Source organism: Mustela lutreola, chromosome 3, assembly GCF_030435805.1.
Source record: "Mustela lutreola isolate mMusLut2 chromosome 3, mMusLut2.pri, whole genome shotgun sequence".
In the NCBI taxonomy this organism is placed as follows: Eukaryota; Metazoa; Chordata; class Mammalia; order Carnivora; family Mustelidae; genus Mustela; species Mustela lutreola.
The window spans coordinates 33,374,108-33,390,511 of NC_081292.1; the positions used below are offsets into that span (position 1 = coordinate 33,374,108).

The 16,404-nt window shown below is 42.7% G+C and overlaps 1 protein-coding gene across 3 annotated transcripts in view; it reads left to right on the forward strand.

Moving 5' to 3' along the window:
* The window catches only part of DPYS (dihydropyrimidinase), an 80,651-nt gene that overhangs the window by 13,803 nt on the left and 50,444 nt on the right, over positions 1–16,404 (forward strand). For all 3 annotated transcript variants that reach the window (XM_059165811.1, XM_059165809.1, XM_059165808.1), the window contains exons 3-4: positions 3,189–3,368; positions 4,749–4,938. In XM_059165811.1, coding sequence (XP_059021794.1) covers positions 3,189–3,368; positions 4,749–4,938 — 370 coding nt within the window. The remainder of the gene's footprint in view (positions 1–3,188; positions 3,369–4,748; positions 4,939–16,404) is intronic.

Sequence of the window (16,404 nt, forward strand, 5' to 3'; positions counted from 1 at the left end):
AAAATTAAAGCATATAAAGATGATAGGCTACATCCTTTATACTCATTCACAATAGCCTTTCCTCATAGGTAATCCATGAATTGTAAAATCTTCAGCTGTAATTTTTAAAAGTACTGAACTTCTCAATTTTTAACACCTCCAGGCTCTTTTAAGCAGTATTTTCCCACAGAGTAGAACTTTTATTAGAAATGCTTAATATCTGGAGAAAGAACAAAGAAGGGACAGACCGGGCATGTTTTGAAGGCTAACCCCCAGCTGTGTGCTAACCTGGTGCCTTTCCTGCTCTGTTCTCTAATATGAACATGGGATCGGATGGTTTCATGGCAGAGCTGAGACCAGCCCTCCGTATCTGCTAACCATTTAGGCCGTGGCAGAAAGGACAACAGAATTCAGAAAGAACAGATAATTTTGAGGGATGTTAAAATACATTTATTTCTGCTCATAAAAAACACGCATGTGTACTTTGGAAGAAATTTTTACTTGAATTTCGATCGCCAGCAGGTGTTTCCATGTTGGACTTAATTCAGAAATCCTTTTACCAGAAAGGGTTCACAAGGGTGACTTTATCTGAAGTTACCATGTAACTTGTGTCCGCACTTACCCCCAGAAGTTGGGCTTCAGGCACCAAATTAATGTAAAACAAATAATTAATCTTTAACTGATAGTTTCTCAAACATAATAGCAAGGTTTAGAGTCCACAGCAAAAGTTACTTTTTCTCCCAAAACACCATTCTAAGTAATGCATCTAATCTCTTTTCCGTTTTTAGGGTCTTTTGTTTTTCCTCTTTCTCCCTGTCTTCCTCCTGCTCTCCTCACCTCCCTGCCACTCTTACTTTATAACATAGAGCAAAGTTGAAGATGTTGCCTTTTCCAGTGTTTCTCACACTTCAAAACACAAATGGTTACCTGGTGAAATTGGTAAGACCCGGGTTATGTTCCGTTAATATATCCGTTTGCCAGGGCTGTTGTACAGCCTGAGAGGCTTCAACAACAGAAACCTAGTGTCTCGCCATTCTGGAGACTCAAAGTTTGAGGTCAGGCTGTTGGAAGGGTTGTTTCCTACTGGGGCCTGTGAGGGAGAGTCCCATGCAGGCCTTTGCCTGGCTTCTCGTGGTTGGCAGGTAATCTTGGGTGTTCCGTGATTTGTAGAAGCGCCGCCCCAGCCCCTGCCCTCGTCCTCACCTGGCATTCTCCTGTGTGCCTGTCTGTGTCCAATGTCCCCTTTTTAATGTGTCTTGGATTGGCTCCCCCCCCCCACAACCTCATCGTCACCGATGTGATCTGCGACGCCTCCCTTTCCAAATAAGGTCCCATTTTGAGGCACTAGGGGTTAGGTCTTCAACATATGAATTTTAGAGGGTGCACAAATCAACCCATAGCAGCAGGTCTGGGGCAGGACCTGAGAATCTGCATTTCCATCCAACTCCCAGACGATGCCCATGTTGCTGGTTCAGGTACCACACTTTTAGAGTAGCAAGGCCTCAGCCACAGTACCTACATGTGCTAACAGTGTTTAAGGCTTTTTTTTTTTTTTCTTTTTTGACTATAAAAATAATAGACTCATGGGAGAAAACTTGAAACTATAGAAAAGTTAAAAAAACAAAAAACCACCAAAAAACCCACAACACAGTATATCATGGTGCTTCGGGTGGCCACTCTGCAGCCGGCGTTGTTCTCAAACTTGGCTGTGGACAAGGTCTGCAAAGCCCTTGCTCTCATGGGGCTGAAATTCTAGTGGGGGAAGCCATGAAAAAGTAGATATGTAATATGTCGGGTGATAAAGCACCACAGAGAAAAGTAAGAGGAATAGGAAGGGGGTAAATAGTGACAGAAGTGAGTACTCTGACGGAATAGAATCATCTGCCAGGGTGCCTGGGTGGCTCAGTGGGTTAAGCCTCTGCCTGTGGCTCAGGTCATGGGCTCAGGGTCCTGGGATCAAGCCCTACATCGGGCTCTCTGCTCAGCAGGGAGCCTGCTTCCCCCTCTCTCTGCCTCTCTGCCTACTTGTGATCTCTCTCTGTGTCAAATAAATAAATAAAATCTTAAAAAAAAAGAAAAGAGTCGTCCACTAACATCACTGATTCATTAGAAAAAGATTGCATTGTTTTATTTTGCACCTTTTTTTTTTCAGAGTTTATTTATTTATTTGACAGAGAGATCACAAGTAGGCAGAGAGGCAGGCAGAGAGAGGAGGAAGCAGGCTCCCTGCTGAGCAGAGAGCCCAATGTGGGGCTCGATCCCAGGACCCTGAGATCATGACCTGAGCCAAAGGCGCACCCAGGCGCCCCTTATTTTGCACTTCTTAATCAGCAGAAAGGTTAACATTTTTTTCATGCTTATTCGTCATTTGTGTTTTCTGTTTGAACTGCTGGTAGTATTTTTCACCTGGAACGTTCAAGACTTTTTCTTAGTAAATTGACAGACAACAACTAAGAGTAATCGTCCTATGCCTAGAACATGTGTTGGGTGTGTGTGTGTGTGTGTGTGAACATATAGAAATTAAAACAACTCTCTTTGGTCAAATCTACCAATTTTTTTCTTTGAAGTTTTAAATTTTCATTGAGACTTGAATTGGACCTGTAAAGGTAATGACTTGACCTTGTTTGAGTCTTACCTTGGGCACACCTGAAGGCTCCTGAGGATCCCAACCCCTTCAGAGTCTCTCACCTGCCGCGAGCTTCGGTTGGCTCAGTGGCATCCTTCTCTCCTCCCACATAACGCCCATCCTGAGGCTTTCAGATCTGAGCCCAAAGCCCCACCTCACTTTAGCTTTGAGTCCTCCTCGAGACTTGATTGCTCCTGTGGCTGCCAAGTGACTTTGTTTTCATTTTCTAAAATAATTTCTTCCCATCAGGAGCTAGATGCCAAGAACTCTATGTCCAAGTGAAGAAATGAAGTACTTTGGGGGGAAACTGAACTCTTTAATGATTTAAGATTATCTTACCAACAGCACCAGTTGAATAGAGGTCTAGCCTGCGGGAAGGATCAGGGCTTTAACTGCATTTTTTTTTTTTTTAAGAATTTAACTCTTGTCCTTATTTTACTGAATTCTCTTCTGAATGCAACATTTTGAAGGTTGAAGAGAATACTGACATTGTTATGTAAATTAAAGCATGGCATATTGTGTGTGTGTGTGTGTGTGTGTGTGTGTGTGCACGTGCGCGCGTGTGTCTGTCATTCCCTTCTAGGTGAAAGAAGAAATGAAAATCCTTGCCCAAGACAAAGGTGTGAACTCCTTCAAGATGTTTATGGCCTATAAAGACCTGTACATGGTGAGGGATGAGGAGCTGTATGCTGCCTTCTCGCAGTGCAAGGAAATCGGAGCGATTGCTCAGGTCCATGCAGAAAATGGAGACCTGATTGCTGAGGTGAGCATTTGCCCCCCAGAGCTTTGCCATGAATGAAAGGGCCGTAGCTTGATCTAAAGACAACGGGGCCCCAGTAGGTGAACTCATTCCGTGCCCCTGGGAGAATGGACATATTCAGGTGGTATAGACATTGGAGTGAAGATTTCCCTTTTTCAAATCAGCTATCAGATCTCAAACATGGTTCTCAAACAAATACTTTTCTTTGTGTATCCCAGCACTTTTTTTCTTTTTTTTTTTTTTTTTTAGTAGCTCCGCCTGCTGGTTCAGAATGCCAAAGTGCGGACATGAGTGGGATCTGATGACATAAGCAGTGTGGTGTTAAGGGCTGCTTAAAGCCCCACTCTTTTCAGAAACTGGGTATTAAAATGTGCTCTGGAGGAATCTAGATGGTATTTATTTCTCATAGGAGTTCCATTATTAATGCCCAAAGGATACACTATCTGCAAGATTTAAAGAGCTGTCTCTTACCCTTTATATTAGCTGATTTTTTTCCCCTCTCCCTAGGCTTAGCTCCCATTAAAGTCAGGGGGAGTGAGGCTGGGTGGCCAGAAGGCAATCAGGATCCTGGGAAGCGAGCAAGAGCTGTAAACTCAAGCAGACCAGACTTTAAGTGGACTTCTCCACTTCCTAGCTAGGCGACACCCAGCAGGCCATTTTCCCACTCCAAGTGTTGACTTCCTACTTCTTTTGTAAGGAAGAAATAACATTCCGGAGTAGGAAAATGTCTCTTCTGATATCATTCAGTGGGTGGGACAGAGGACAGTGAAGACTATGATTCAGTAAAAAGCACAGCTGCTTGCATAATGTCATATGAGTCACTTCAACAATATTGGGAATTCAAATATTTGGTTTTATTTTATTTTGTACTGAACCAGTAGTACGAATGTGATCCGAATTAACCTCCTATCTTTTCTAGCTTTTCAATCAAAATCATTTAATTATGAAATATGTGACTGAAAAACTAACATACACCAAGTATTATGTTTATGTGTTAAATTTATGTTTGCCAGGGTGCATGGGTGGCTCGGTGGGTTAAAGCCTCGGCCTTCAGCTCAGGTCATGGTCCCAGGGTCCTGGGATCCAGCCCCACATGGGGCTCGCTGCTCAGCAAGGAGCCTGCTTCTCCCACCTGCCCACTCCCCCCCCACCGCCACCTGCCTCTCTGCCTACTTGTGATCTCTGTCTGTCAAATAAATAAGTAAAATCTTTGAAAAAAATTATGTTTGCCAAATACACACACTGTATATACACACACACACAGACCTCTACACCTAACAGGTCTGAAAGCCTGGCTGTGTATTTAATTCACAGTAAGGTAATAGTACATGTCATTAGTAGACCTTCCTTGCATATATGTGTCTGTTCCCACTGTCTTTTTAGGGAGCAAAGAAGATGCTGGCCTTGGGAATAACAGGGCCCGAAGGCCATGAGCTGTGTCGCCCGGAAGCAGTGGAGGCGGAGGCCACGCTGAGAGCCATCACCATCGCCAGTGCGGTGAACTGCCCTCTCTACATCGTGCACGTGATGAGCAAGTCTGCAGCCAAGGTCATAGCGGACGCAAGGAGAGATGGTAATTCCTGAGCGAGAAGCTCGCCTGTAACTCAGTAGTAGCTAAAGAGGGAAGTAAATCGCCTACAGTCCCTGCTTGGCTTATGAGAAAGTTGCATGGGGGTGAGGTTGGAGGGGAGGGAGTGCCTGGGTGGCTCAGTCGGTTAAGTGTCTGCCTTCTGCTCAGGTCATAATCCCAGGGTCCTAGGAGCTGAGTTGGGCCCTCTGCTCAGCAGGAAGTCTGTTTCTTCCTCTCCCTCTTCCTGCTGCTCCCCCAGATTGTGCTGTCTCTCTTTCTGTCTGTCAAATATATGAATAAAATCTTTAAAAATAAATAAATAAATAAATATCACAAGAAGTTACCTTTATTACAAAAAAAAAACATTGGTGCGCCTGGGTGGCTCAGTGGGTTGAAGCCTCTGCCTTCGGCTCAGGTCATGATCTCGGGGTCCTGGGATCGAGCCCCACATCGGGCTCTCTGCTCAGCGGGGGAGCCTGCTTCCTCCTCTCTCTCTCTGCCTGCCTCTCTGCCTACTTGTGATCTCTCTCTGTCAAATAAATAAATAAAATCTTAAAAAAAAAAAAAACAAGTTGTACTTGCATTTCTGTAGCTTGTCTTCCTTCCTTCTTTCTCATTAGCATCCTTTCTGTTTTCTCGCACATTATGCATGTCTAGTTGTGCCCTCCTTTCTGCTTGTCTCTTAGGCATCTCCACTCTCCTCTTAGTACCTGAATCAGGATGGCGCAGGGTACACAGGGGGTGCTCAACCAATTTCTTTCAAATTGAGTTGATTTGTCCCATAGCTTCTTGGGTATTAGAGCTATTCAAGCAATTATCCAGATAGTATTTTTATGACAATTAGTTTAAGATTTTAAAACCAAAGTCCCCGCCCTCCTCCCACCCATAAAAATATAATAGACCCTCCTAGAATGCGCTAATATCATCGCACTTTTAAAGATCAGGAAATCAGAAATAGTCTTATAAATCACCCTGGCTCCTTGTTTTCTTTTTAAACTGAAACTGATTGAACTTCTAAAATATGGATTATAAAAATGATGAAATTAGATTTGGCATGTCTTTAAGATTAATTTTGTCAAAATCGCTTCTTCTTGCGTGAAGTTTCAAGAAGAATTTTGTGCAAGTCAAATGCATTTTTAAAACATAATCCATCGCTATCTCGTGTTCAGAGTAAACTCAGTTTTATACAGGAGCCAAGAAGGGCTTACTACCAACCATCTCTGGTTACTTCTCCCCTCTCCCTTTCCCCAATAATATAATTTCAGTATAAGAGAGCACGGCGGTTCAAAAAGAAAATACTGCAATTTTAAAGTTGCAGTATTCATTTCAGCCACCAGGTGGCGCTGTTGCAAACACTGTGGAATGGGTTGTATAATTATTTGCTTTGTAAATCATGTCCCGTGTCCTACAGCCTGTCAGTCAGGTCCATAATGTCAGAATATGATTTAAGAAATAGCAAAGTCAGCAGAAATGGGCAGTCTTAACCCACATCAAGCTACTATTTTGACAGTCCTGTCAGGAAACAGTTTGTTGATCTTAAATATTAAATTTTTACTGGGATAGAATTCCATTAGGTACAGAGTAAAAGTCTAGAGAAGGTTTTGGAATAAATCATGGGCAGAAAACTATTAAACATGAGTATGGACATTTTAATTTTATTTTAAATTTTAAATTAAAATTTTTTTCAAGATTTTATTTATTTATTTGACAGAGAGAGATCACAAGTAGGCAGAGAGACAAGCGGGGTGGGGGGGGGGGAAGCAGGCTCCCTGCTGAGCAGAGAGCCTGTTGCGGAGCTGGATCCCAGGATGGTGAGATCATGACCTGAGCCAAAGGCAGAGACTTTTACTCACTGAGCCATGCAGGCGCCCCTTAATTTTATTTTTTGAATATGTAAAGAATTTACATGGTCCAAAAGTCAAAATTATATATTAAGAAAAAAGGTTTCTCAGAAAAGTCTTACTTCCTTCCCTAGCAACTTCTTCCTGTACCCCATTAGTAATTATTTTTATTCACTTATTTCTGACCTATCTTTATAAAGTTTCTCTTTATGAAAAAATACATGCATATTCTTATTTCTCTTTCTTTACTGCTTGAAAGATAAAATAGTGTATCTCATGGTCTGTATTTGGCTTTTCTTTCTACTTGAAAATACATCTTAAAGTCAGTTCATGTTAGTTTCTCCATTGTTTCCTACGGGTGCGGTGGGCCTCTGTATTTGTTCAGCTGGTCCCCTAGTGATGGACACTTGGGCTGTTTCAGTCTCTAGCTCTTATGTACAAAGCCACAGTGATGGCCTTGAACCTGTGCTGTTTTATGTGAAACGTGTATTCGTTTTCGATCACTACTGTAAACATTGCCACAAATTTAGTAGTTTAAGACAACACAAATGTATTCTCTTACAGTTCTGGATGTCAGAGGGTTAACCCACATCTTACTGGGCTAAAACCAAGTTATTGTTCTTTTCCTGGAGGCTCTAGGGGGAGAATCCCTTTCCTTGCCTTTCTGAGCTTCTAGAGACCACCTACATTCTTTGGTTCACATTTCCCTTGCTCTGTCTCCAAAGCTGCAGGGGTGGGTGGAGAAAATTGCATTATTCTGCTCTCCCCTCTCTTCTGCTTTAAGGACCGTTGGGTTACACTGAGCCCTCCCAGTTAATCCAGGATAAAGCCCCTATCTCAAGGTTCTTAATTTAATCACTGTAAAGTCCTTTTTGCCACGTAAGAGCACGTGGCTACAGCTTGTGGGGATGAAGACGTGGCCGTCTTTGGGGCACCGTTATTCTGTCTGCCATGGAAGAGGATCCTCGGGGTAGAATCCTCAAAGTGGGACTGCTGGTTCAAAGGGTAAATGCATACAGACTTTTTGGATATTGCCAAATCCCTTTCCAAAGGGACTGTAAATAGGAAATATTTAAAATGTCAACCCAGATCTTCCAGTCGATTCAGACTTACTGTGGTGACTTGTGAAAATGCTCCAAGGGGCCATGTCAGAGGCCGCAGAGGTCCAGGGTAAATTGGCACAAGAGCTTTCCCACGCCTGGCATGGGAACTCTCACACGTGATAAAGCAGGAACCTAAAGGGAGTAGGAGATGGGTTGGGCATAAACGGTGCCAGACTGTTCCCATGGTGACTGTATCCGCCAACCCAGGGGCAGATCCCTGGAGAGTGTAGAGTGAAAAGAGCTGGGGGACCACATTGACCTTTTTGCTCATTCATTATCTAACATGACTTCTGAACATGAACAAGCAATACACCTCTATTCATCGTTACCATGTTTAAATAAGAAACAGTTCAGCTTTACAGGTTTGTGATGTGCACACGTCCTATCTATAAATCCTTTGCCAGCCCATTCTATCATCAGAGCCTTTGATGACCAGAGTGTGGTCCCTAGAGTGTGGTGTCAGCATCCCGTGACAGCTCGTTAGAAATGCAGAACCTTGGACCCCATCCCAGACCCACTGACTCAGAAGGTGCACTTAAACTAGAACCCCAGGTGATTCATATGAATATTAAAGCTTGAGAATCTCTGCTCAGGGAAGCACAAAAGGGATCCAATTATTAATTCTTTAGTGTAGTAGCCTAGCAATACAATGCTATTAAGTTCGATATTATTGTTGAATTGAGAACCATCTACTCAAAAGAGAGCAGCATCGTCGTTGATGATTATGTAACAACCAACATTATTTGTTGAGTACTTAATGTGTGCCTGGCACATATTTTTATAGGTCTTATATCATTTCCTGTTTTACTATATATAAAGTTTTTAGTGCATTTTAATATATGTTAAATTTTTAAATTGTCATAACAATGCTCAAGTCAAGTTTTACCAGTTTGGGGACTGATGAAATGGAGACTTGGAAAAGTTTGGTTAATTAAGCCCAAGATCACTTACTGCTGGTGCTAAACCTGGAATTCAAGCCCAAATCTGTGTGGTCCCCAAATTCCAATTTTTTCCATTACTCTCCACTCTGTTCAAGAAGAAATTGGTTTACAGAGTTAGGAAATGCAGATATCAAGTTTGTATTTAATTGGCTTTGGTCTTTAGCCTTACATTTTAAATTTTTCTTAAAGCATTATCAACATTTTGTTATTTTTTATTATTCTTGAAAGAGAAACACAGGGTTGGAGTGATGTCACCAAGATGGCGACTTAGGTCTGTCCTGACTTTGCTCCTCCTCACAGGAGCAGCTTAACATCTTCAAGTGTAAGATACCACTGAGAGAATCCCAGAACCCAGGGCTGAGGCTGAGGCACCCCCTGCACCTCAGAGACCAAGACAGACTAGATTAGGAGGGTAAGAGAAGTGACTACACAGTGACCACATTGCCCCTCCCCCAGGCCAGTGCAGCGCCACCAGTAGAGGTCTCCCTTGAGGCTCTGGTTCCTCCTGTGGGAAGAGAGAACCCAGGGGGAGAGCCAGCCTCCCTCAGCATTGTGAGTCACTTTGGGGAGCCTCGGCTCTGATCTGACATCATGAGGAATTCAGGGGAACCCACAGAGCTTAACCACCGGGCCTCTGACTGTGGGGAAGAAGGGAAGGGCGCAACAACCAGCACACAGATCTTGACAGAGAGTTCACACCTGCAGTGCCCAAGTAGTAATCCCAGACAGCAGCTTTGACTCCCTGTGGAACCAAGCTGGGGGCACATTCTGACCAGAGGACTCTGTCGGGGGGCAGGTCGGCCCAGTTCAGGTCCCTAAACCGGGAGTTTTGCTGACCCTCGAGTCTGGTTTGCTCACGCACAGGCAAGGAGCTGAGTCAGGGCCCCACCTGCTGCGGGAGTGCCTTCCGACTCCATCGGTCAGGAAGCATTGGCGATGATTCCAGAAGCTCTGTGGCCCAGCAGTGCTCACGCACAGAGATAGACAGCTAGAGCCAATCACACAGAGCACAGCCAGCAGTAGGCACAGAGGCCTCCATGCTGTGCAGAGGCAGGGGATTTATTCATAGCCAAGGCTGACCGTTACTCCTGGCCCCTGCCAACCCGAGAGCCTGTTTGGGAACCTGAGAAGAGCCCGGAGCCTCACTTCGGTAAGGAACCAAACCAGCCATCCCTCTGCCCCGGTCCCTGTCCTCAGACCTCAAACAATTGCCTCAGTCAAAAATAGACCATAACAGCAGGTCCCACCTGCCCAAAGACATCACCAGCAGACACACTTAGAGACCCAAACTGAGCCAACTGGTGAATGTTTCTGCCAAATTACCCAAACGTGAAGACACAAACCTAAGAAATCAAGGATCGCAAAAACAATCAGGTAAATACGATTCCACCAGAGGAAGCTAATCAAGCTCCAGTAACCGACCTATGCACTGCCCATGGACAGTTCGGAATAATCCCCCGTAAGGGAGTTTAGTGATCGACCAGCAAGAGACAACCACATGAAATTAGGAACAAGAGGCATGAACAAAACGAGAAGTTTGACAAGGAAGTAGTAACCATCAAATAGTAACCAGTCAAAACCCTAGAAGGCTCAGAGTTCAAAAAATACTGTAACTGAACTGAAAAATTCCGTAGAGAGTTTCAAAAGTAGACTCAGCTACACAGAGGAAAGACTCAGTGACTGGAAGGACCCAGTCAGACGACTAAAATGGGGAAAGAATGGGAAGAGTGACAAAAGCCTACAAGAATAATGGAATACAACAACAACAAAGACCAACCAAATATTCACATAGGGAATTCCAGAAGAAGAGAAAGAAAAAGGGACAAAAAGTATATTTAAAGCAAGAACAGCTGAGAGTTCCCCAAACCTTGGGAAAGAAATGGACATCCACATTGTTTCTTGCTGAGTCAATGTTCCTTTTTTTTTTTTTTTTTTTGCATCTTGGTTGCGATCCTGGACTATCTATGCTTATGACTGTCCTTCATAAGCTATTGCGATCCCTCTGCTTTCTCGTCTTTCTAAAATCGAGGCAAACTTCTGGTTAGCTGTGGTCCCTGTTTCCTTCTCAGAGCACGCGTGGGGCTTGCCTATCTCTCCAACATCTTGGTGTGAGCTGAGAAGAAAGAGACGGAAATGTACATTGCATCCCCAACTTTAAATTGAAGCCTGAGCATTCCCTTTGTACCTACCTTGATGTTTTCTTTCAGCACTTGCAATAAAAAACAAAAAGCAGGTTCCAGGAAAAAAAGAATAAACACATCCTGTTGTAAGCCCTTGAAATCAGAATCGCTTTGGACAGTTTGCAAGGAATTTAAATGTCATGCTTATTTCTGGTCTTAGTTCATCTAAATTGAGTAACTAGAACTAGGTTAGCTCTCATCCTTCGTGTGAGAAGCCACTTTTGCAAACATGAAGTATGAGAACCAGAAGGCTGCCCCTAGAATGCTATCCTTTTTTCTTCCAGAAGCAGAATCTGACTCCCTTGCTCCATACCCCTCGTGTAAAGTTGGACAAACCAGCTGTATTGGTGTCATCTATAGAAGTTCCCATCTGCCTGGCCCCAGACCGCGTTCACTTACCAGTCATGCCTTTGTCCAAATAGTATACGTGTTGACATGTGTCATCAGCTTCGGTGACACTTTTTATTTTGGTTTGTGTAGCTTTGGCTATCCATGCCCCTTTTTTCCACATATTGTCCTCTGGAATTATCAATGGCCTCACGTGCGTTTGCAGTCGCTGTGTTTCTGGTACTCTATTTCGAATGATGGGGCCCTCTCTCAGAACCTACTCGATGCTCTACTTGATGTATATCTGTTATAATTTGTTTTCCAGCTATGACTGAAATTATTAATGCTTTTTTTAAGTTTCTAGTTTAACTTGTCTTAACAAAGTTCAACTTGACTTTATATCCGTATTCCTGTCTTTAGGGTATAAATAAGAGTTTCATCTGAACTTATTAATAAAACCCCAAATTTATTGGACACCAAATATATGCCAGGTGCTGTGCTATGGGCATTGGATTTGCAGAAGGGATTATGTTTATTTGCATCCTTCAGTAACTTAGAGTGACCCAAGCTACATTGTGGTTAAAGGTGTTTTTTGTTTGTTTGTTGGATGTGGTTTGGGTTGGGTTGGGTTGTACTTATTATCAAAGCTTTTCTCTTTAGGCTTATCACTATAAAATGTAAACTTGTATTATAGAGAGGTTTTCGATGTCTTCCTTTCCACTTTATAAGAAGCTTTTAAGCTCTGCCCGCCCCCCCCCACCCTCTGCCATGTTCCTCTTATGTTTTAGAAGATGGGCAGAAAGGTCCACGCAGGGACTGCTCTCCCTTTCTCTGGTTGCCATTTCTTGTGGAAGCTGAACAAGAATAAATCGAATCTTATTATCACAGGCGCCATTAGCTGATGCTTAGGAACCAGCGCTTCTCCTAAGAAACACGTGGAGATGAGTCAAGGTGACTCTGAATCTCAGACTTCCTTTTTCTGTACATGAACACCCAAACACTCCCTGGTCCTTAAAATTGAGAAAAAGATGATTTACCTTATGCCCAAGTGCAAAGCAGTTGAAGACCAGCCATTCTAAATCATTTTTTTTTTTTTAAGAGTTGTGTTTAAAAAAAAAAAAAAATGAGCTGTGCAACCATAAGGAAACTAATGTTTCTGGAAGTTACTTGCTGCTATAACAAAGTACCATAGACTGGGCAGTTTAAATGACAGAAATGAATATTCTCATAATATTGGATACTAGAAGACCAAAGTATTGGCAGAGTTGGTTTCTTTTTAAATTATTTTTTATTATTTTTTATTTTTTTTATTTTTTAAGAGTTTATTTATCTCAAGTAGGATGAGAGGCAGGCAGAGAGAGAGGGGGGGAAGCAGGCTCCCCGCTGAGCAGGGAGCCCATTGTGGGGCTCGATTCCAGGACCCTGGGATCATGACCTGAACTGAAGGCAGAGGCTTTAACCCACTGAGCCACCCAGGCACCCCAGTTCCTTTTTAAAAAAAAAAATTATTTATTTATTTGAGAGAGAGAGAGAGCGAGAGCGCACAAGCTGGGGGGGGGGTCAACAGGCAGAGGGAGAGGGAGAAGCAGGCTCCCCACTAAACAGGAAGCCCCATGTGGGGCTCAATCCCAGGACCCCAGGATCATGACCTGAGCCAAAGACAAATGCTTAACTGATCCAGCCACCCAGGTACCCCGAGTTGGTTCTTTCTGAGGACAGTGATGGAAGGATGTATTCTAGATCTCTCTCCTTGCTTTGTAGACGACTGTCTTCCCCCTCTGTCTTCACATTGTCTTCCTTCTGTATGTGTCTGTGTCTAAATTTCCTCTTCTTAGGAGGACTCCACTCATATGGGATTAGGGCTTATCCTAGTGACCTCATTTTAACTTAATTACTTTTACAAAGGACCCTTCCAAATACAGTCACATTTGGAGATACCAGGGGTTAGGACTTTAACATTTGAATTTTGGCAAGGGGCACAGTTCAGCCCATAACTGAACCCAGAATTCCAAGATGCTAGGTACTTTCATATGCAGTAATTTATTTGATCCTCATAAAATTGCCACTCTTTCTTAGAGACACACTGTGACCCCACTTCACAGATTAGACAAACTAAGGCTAAGAGCAATGACTCATCTTACACAAGTCACTAACTGAAAAGTATCACAATCAGGATTTGAACCTGAATCTGAGTGATCTCCATTATGCTGTTTCTCTGGATTTTCTTTGTTAGTTGGAGATTTCCTTTCTTTGTAAATGTAATATTTTTTGAACCAAACAGAGCCCAGGAAGGTTCTGCTCTATCCTTCTAGCTGGGAAAAATTATTTTTATAGATGTGGTTGGCTTTCTGTTGGTAGCCAGTGCTTCCACTCCTGGGTACTTGTGCCAGCTTCTCTGCATTGTTCAACCTTTTGTAACAGATCTTGGGACTTGTTAAGCACTACTCGCAAATTTAGACAAAGTGTGAACACCTGCTCTATCACTTTCATCTCATGAATGGGTTGTCTGGTCAGAGGGGAGTTTAGATTGGCTTGACAGGTTTCATGATTTGGAAATCTTTAGATTTTCTTAATCTTTAGTTTTTCTTAATGGAAAAACTCCTTTAAGTGGGAGATAGCATCATAAGTGCAGAGTGTCTTTTGACTTCAGGCCAAACACTGGAGAGACGCGGAGAGGCCCTGGATGGTCGCACTGGACAGGGTACAGTGCAGACCTTGCTGAGACAGTGGGAGGAGATTAATGACGAAGATGTTCTATCTCCCAAGAGCTGTTGAAACCATCTGGTCTCAAGTGCAATCAGGAGAGTACCCGACTAGGACAGATACAGCTCTTTTCATTACCAACCTACTAAGCAGAGTAAATGAAACCAGTAAGTGAAATTGGAAAATTGCTCAGCCACATCCACAAATGGCTTGTGGTTGACTTAAACATTTCAGAATACATACTCGTTACCAAGAAATGAAGAATGACACTTCACCTAGTAACGTAATGTGTATGTATGATATGATACCGAAATACTAGGGTTCTAATTCTGTGCACTGCTTACTACCTGTGTGACTTGGGCAAATTAGTTCATTCCATTGAGTGTCAGTTCCTTTATCTGTCAAACCAGCATGAGGGTTGCCATGAAGGTCAAATGAGATACGTGACATTCAAACTCTATTTGCCAACTATAGAGTGCTATACATATGTTAGATATTTTTATTATTACTTTATTTCTGAACCAAATCTAATAAAACTCTCAATTATGCTGAATTATCCAGTTTGATTCTCCAATTTATGGTTTACCCAGGACCCAGGACCCTTGTTTAACTTCTCCTTTTTCCTTCTTGAATACTGGGAGTTTTTTTGAAGATGCCTTAGAACTATTGTAAAATAGGGGAAAGAGTAATTGGGAATGTCTACCTTTTATTTAAAAATTTTAAAGTATATTTGTAGATGCTTAATGGGGAAACCATTGGAAATAGCCTCATTCACCTGGGTGGCTTAGTCATTAAGCGTCTGCCTCTGGCTCAGGTCACGATTCCAGCGTCCTGAGATAGAGCCCCACATCAGGCTCCCTGCTCAGTGGGAGGCCTGCTTTTCCCTCTCCTGCTCCCCTTGCTTGTGTTCCCTCTCTTGCCGTGTCTGTCTCTGTCAAATAAGTAAATAAAATCTTTTAAAAAAAAAAAAAAGGAAGAAAGAAAATAGCCCCATTAATGAAGAGCTTGTTGTGTATACCAAAACCATGGCCTATCACATTTTAAAGGGACTAAAACCTTCCGAGGAGATTACATGTCATCTGGTTTCAAAACGGTCCTGGCAGACTCCTGGTAGATGCTGACACTTTTAATTTTTCCCAAGAGCTATTAAAATTGTAGAACTTTGGAACTGTATCCCCATCTCACCTTGATGGCCAAAAGATTGAATAGAGCATGTGATAAGAATCTTTGCTGTATGATGAAGCACTGTGGAAAATCCTGAGTTGGCAGCTTGTAAAGTGGTTACAGATCAAGTCTCTGAGTTTTTCATTGTCTGAGCATCAATCTGTATGTTCTCTGAGGATAGGAAGTTCTCTCCCTACCCGCTAATCAGATATGGGGTCCCTCCTGCTCACTCTACTGCAAACAGTATGTTACCTCTTAGTTCACATTGAAAAAGAATTGTTCCTTGTCCTGCACACAGCATAACGAGAGACTAATGGTATTTCCTCTTTCCTGGGAGAAAGGCAGTAAGAAACAGAAGGGGGATCTGATTCAGTGTGTGTGTGTGTGTGTGCACAAGCGCGTGCACACGTGCACGTGAGAGAGAAAGAGAAGCATGAAAGTGAGAGATCTTAGCAGTGTCTGTGTTCTTGGAGGTAAGTGTTACTGACCATGATACTTGGTTACTTAAGAAGCAGGTTTGTTAGGCTTCAGTAAGCCTTGTTTTGTGGTTTGCAAGAGGAAAATGGCTAGTTTAGGAAAATAAATGATCTATGAGAGGGTACTACATTCCAGTTGAATCTGACGCAGGCAGGTGATGGCCATCCACGGTCAGTATCCGCCGCCGAAGTTAGTTAATGTCAGTTTTCTATCAGGATTTGCGCTGAAATCTGCTGTCTGACCAGCCACAGTGAAGTTCACAGAGTTCTGTGGGCAGGCATCCCTTAATCTGTGTTCACCTGTGTGACTGCTTGGGGACGATCAGCTCAATGCCGGTGCATCTATTATCCCAACAAACACTCATCAGAGATAGGATTCTGATTTTAAATTCAAATTCACTAGGCACTATTAGCTTTTCTAACATTGTGTGCTCTTGATGGCCTAATTTGCATGATTTTTTAAAATATGCATGTCTGGCTACAATTTTATTATCTGAGTGTTCTTTTATTTAACATAAGTTTTTGGAGGAGTTTTGTTTGTTTTTTGGTTGGTTGTTGTTATGGTTGTTTGTCTTTTTGTTTTTGTTTTTGTTTTTATCCTTTAAGGGATATAAAGAGATTCTCAATTGAGTTGTAACAGAGCTATACCATGGTTGAACTCCATATGACCACGTGATAATTGTCACCAGGGTAGTATTTGCATAGAAGTTAAGACTAGAGTCCAAAACGCCTGG